The sequence below is a fragment of the Fringilla coelebs genome (assembly GCF_963513975.1).
Source record: "Fringilla coelebs genome assembly, chromosome: 7".
Taxonomy (NCBI): domain Eukaryota; kingdom Metazoa; phylum Chordata; class Aves; order Passeriformes; family Fringillidae; genus Fringilla; species Fringilla coelebs.
In genome coordinates this window covers 37514844-37519288 of record NC_140035.1, presented here as the reverse complement: position 1 = coordinate 37519288, position 4445 = coordinate 37514844, and the positions used below count along the sequence as shown (strand labels likewise).

The window sequence follows — 4445 nt, the reverse complement described above, 5'->3', positions numbered from 1 at the left end:
AAACTTTTTTTTACCACTGTAGCTACTTTTATTTTTCTATGCCTTTAACTCTAAAACTCTGAACTTTCCTCCAATTAGCTTAAGGTGTCTCTGCTTTATATTATAAATCCATCTTCTCACTTCTAGCATCTAAGTTGGGAAGCCTTTCCCAAAGTCTCAGATCAAATCCTGTGTTTAATTCTAAGCCTTGGCTTAGTGGCCCAAAGATCTGAGAATTCCCTGCATGTCGCTCTCCAACAACAATGATGTGCTGTTAGTTCCAGAGTGCCCGGGCTGTGCCTTGCAAGTCAACTGCGGCAGGAACAAGGCGGCTGCCAGGGGGCTGCTTGTGGCCTCTGACAGCCAATTGCTCAGGGCTTCCCAGTGCCCCAGCCCCTCGGGGTGGCCCCCAGGCCGGCCCAGCTGCCCGGCAGCAGCGCCGCAGCCCCACAGCAGCTGCGGAGGAGCCCCATCCAGAGGCCCCTGGGAGCCCTCAGCAAGGCAGCCAGCAGCACAGGGGCAGGAGGACACGGCTGGCGCTTCCTGCCTGGCACGGGGCTTGTGGCACCGCTCTGGCAGGGATCCCCACAGCTCCGGCCCCTGCCCGGCCGCTCTGTCGGCAGCACAAAGGCTTCAGCAGAAGCACCAAAGGCCAACGGGGCTTCTGGCCGTTTTCCCTGCACACCCGGGCAGCTGGCTGAGCACAACCACCCTTTTTCCCCTTCCTCTCCTTAGCCCTGCCCATCCTGGGAAGGAAAAGTAAGATCCTGGGACTATGTCTACTATATAATATTTTTTATTTACAAACAAAAGAAAAACAAAAATACGAAAGCAAAAATCTTGATGACAAAGAAAATCCCTGCTGGCTCACGTGGTCCCAGGAGACAGAGCCTTCCAGATCAACTCTCCACAGAGGCCCAGCAGCACAGAAAGGCAGTGCGATGTGGACGAGGCCGTTTCTTCCAAGCACTGCGCAGCTGATCGCGCACCTTACACCATGTGGAGTAGGGTGCTCTCTGTACGGTATGGAGAACGAAACCAGTTTCAATAGCAAGATTTCTGATGGCAGGACTGCTGTCATATGCCATTTCTTCAAGGGCTGCAAGAGACATGAACAGAGCCAAGGTCAGATCCTGGATCAGTGGGGAGCCGAGGAGAGGCCCTTGCAAGGGCCAGCCCAGCCGGCTCTCGCCATGACCGGGAAGGGGCAGGGCCAGGGGGATCAGGCCGAAGCTGCTGGGCACGAATGGCACACGTGGCATTGAAATCTCAGTGTGCGCTGCCCATGGGAGCAGAGCCATTTGCAGCCGGGGCAGAGCTTGCAACTGCCTCCGCTGCCAGCCCTCGCTGTCAGCCCGCTGCCCTCACTCACCCTCACAGATCAGCTGGAGCTCTTGCTGCTGCCCCCTCAGGTGCCGCCCGGCCATCCCTGTGAACACAGAGCCTGTCACGGCCCCAGCGGCACAGCTCCCTGCCAGCGGCACTGCCGGCGCTGTGGCCACACGGCCCGCTGGCCCGGCAGGGCTCAGCCCGGGCCCTTGCCGCACGCTGCCGCCCCAGGGCACGGCTGCCCGGCCCAGGCGGGGCTCCACGGCGCCGGGCCCGGCTGGCGCCGCCGGGCCAGCAGGCGGGGCTGGGGCCGAGCTGCGGCGGGCCGGGGAGGGAGCCCGGGCTCGTGGCTCACCCATGAACCTGATGGCCGCCTCTCGCAGGGACTCCTGTGGGCTCTCCAGGTAGTGCAGGGCCCGGAGCAGGTGCTCGGCCGCTCTGCTCCTGTCCTCTGCCAGCTGGAGAGAGCGGCAGGAGGGAAGGGTTGGCGCGGGCTCAGCCCCTCGGCGGGCGCTGCCTGCGCCCAGCCCCGGCCTCCCCTGCCCGCGCAGCCCTGAGGCGCGGCCAGCAGCCGCTGGCGCCGGGCTCCCGAGGGGAGGGCGCAGAGGGCCGGCTGCTGCCCGGGGAGCCGCGGTGCCGGCCCGCAGCCCCGCCGGGCCGGGGCTCCGTGGGCACCTGGCTCGGGCCCACGGGAGCCTGTGGAAGAGCCCGCACGGCCTCTGGGTGCAGCAGCGGGCAGGGGCACAGCTGCCAGCCCTGCACACTGAGCATCGCGCTCAGGGGAATCTCCAGGCTGAAACTGGGGGTTCTGGGCTGCTCTTACCAGGCCCTCGCCGAACCTCCATGTCTGATCCACCTGTAGCATTTGTTCTATATCCCTCCTCTTTAGGAATCTGGCTGAAGAATGCAGCGTTTCCCGAGAGGCCTGCAGAGCAGTAGACGCTCACAGATGGACCCACAGCCGGGGCACAGGAGCATCCCAGGGCCACAGCCTGGAGGAGCCTGAAGCCTGGGAGGTGACCAGGGCAGGAGGCAGCCCAGCCCTCTCCCAGGGGGAAAGCAGCCGGCCACAAGCCCTCACCTCAGCAACAATCTGATTCTCATCATGGCAGTGGAAGGAGAGTGGGAGCAGGCTCTGGTGCACATGGGACTTCAGGGCCTTTCTTCCATCTCCTGTTAATAACTCCAGCATCTCTTGAAAGAAACACATGGAGCTCAGCTGCACCTGGATATCATCCTGTATGAAAGGAAGGGCAAAACACCTCAGCATCAGCTGCTTCAGGCCCCCCAGGGCACAGGCCGGCATCTCCACAGAGCACCGAGTGTCTGGGCAGCACCCAGTGGCCGTGGCTGTGGGCACAGAGCCTTACACAGTCAAAGAGTGGAAGGAGCGCCTCAGCCAGCTGCAGGGCGATGGGGGTGGGTATTGGGGCACCAATATCCAGAACAATATATCTGAGTAGCAGAATGGTCATCCTGACCACGTTGCTATCGTGTTCCTCCAGGAGCTGCACAAGACTTTCAGTCAGGCTCCACATTTTTTCGGCCTGTGTGGAACACAAGTTTGTGAAAAACCACCCTGTTGCCCCAGGGCCCAGAGGCCAGAGGCCTGTCCTGGAGCACTCGGGCAGCTGAAGCGGGAGGCAGGAGAGCTGGGAGCAGCTGCCCCAGCGCCCAAAGCCCAGGCAAGGCCCAGTGACTGTGCTGCCTGGCCCCACACTGCCTGCACGCCTTCAGCCGCTGCCCCCTTCTCACCATCAAGGGATTCTTGCCCAGCACTACGTAGCCTCTGAGTGCTGTGAAACGCCTCTCCCTGTGCTTGCTCTGCAGGTTCTGTGACATGATCTCTAGAACACTGTCACTGCATTCCCTCAAGTCCAGGCACTCGAGGACCTGAAAGGCACAGGGCAGTGACAGGGGAACCGGCCGGCAGGAGCCCGGAACCGCACAGGGCTGGGCCCAGGCAGCAGCACAGGGCGTGGGCACCGTCCTGGCAGCTGCGGCTACGAGAGGGCAGAGAGCTGGGAGGCAGCTCAGCCAGGTAGTGCACCTGGAGAAGTCACAGGGAGACATGGAAAGCTGCCAGAGAGAGCAATGTTCCCAGCTTCCCCAGAGAAATGCTTCCCTTCCCACGACACTCTGATGTGGCCTCAAAGGCTCACAGGGTCCAGCAGGCACGGCTATGGAAACCACACGACTCATGGGGGAATTGAAGCCCGGCCTCAGGCTGCTTACCTGCTCTGGCCTGGAAACATGCTTCACCAGGAGCAAATCCTGCAGGGCGGCACTGGTCTCTTCCTCCTGAATTCTCTTGGGAAATTTGTAAGCAAACTTTAGGAGAAGGGCAGGAAGCCGGGAATGTTGCATGGAGTGCTGCGTACACAGTGCTCAGCTGAGCAGGGACAGCAGGCCCAGCCCAGCTGGGGGTGGCTGCAGGTACCTGCACTGTGCTGTGGAAGCGGCCACGGCTGGATTGTTGCTCTTGTGTCTTGTCCAGGGCTGCATCTGGCAAAGAGAGAGCGCAGCCAGAGCTGAGGGGCTGTGGGAGAGGCCGGAGAACACAGCCCAGCCATGCGCTCCCCAGGCAGGGAGAGCCCCGGGATGCCCCAGGGGATGGAGCAGGGCCACTGCGGGGTGTCTGCCCGGCCCCTCTTCTGTCCTGTCAGTGGGCATGTCCCCAGGGGATGGCATGGCATGGCATGGCATGGCATGGCATGGCATGGCATGGGGTCATGCCGGCAGCAGGCCCCAGTCCTGCGGCCGAGCTCTGCCACTCACCCTCCTGTGGTGGCTGGAACCTCACCACCTCTTCAATCTCCTGTGCCGGGGAAGCTCCAGGGCGCTCTTCCTCCTCCTCCTCCACAAAGTCCATCTTGGGCACTCTCGAGGGTGGCTGCTCCATGTCTCCCACTGGATTTGTGGCTATTTGCAGGAGAGATGCCTTGGAAAAGCTCCAAGTCACCAAGTCCTGCAGTTGTGCCTGGAATGCACCTTCAAGAAAGAAGCCTCCGGAGTGCTACAGGACAGCAAGTCCCGCACTTGGTCCCAAGGGCTCCTGCTACAGGGACAGGAGACTCCTGTGAAGGATTGTGGCCTCGAGGGCACCAGCGGCATGTATGCGAGATGCCTCGGAAAAG

The 4445-nt window shown here is 61.7% G+C and overlaps 1 protein-coding gene across 1 annotated transcript; it reads right to left on the bottom strand.

Annotated features, from left to right (window-relative positions):
• Nucleotides 1-721: 721 nt before the first annotated feature.
• Nucleotides 722-4180, bottom strand: LOC311155707 (uncharacterized protein; the record flags this gene model as incomplete). The annotated part of the gene is made up of 7 exons (XM_084209075.1): nt 722-1078; nt 1352-1408; nt 1664-1766; nt 2132-2233; nt 3544-3639; nt 3690-3700; nt 4087-4180. 7 exons carry the CDS (start codon nt 4178-4180, stop codon nt 879-881), a joined length of 663 nt encoding a protein of 220 aa, XP_084065201.1. The 3' UTR covers nt 722-878.
• Nucleotides 4181-4445: the final 265 nt, after the last annotated feature.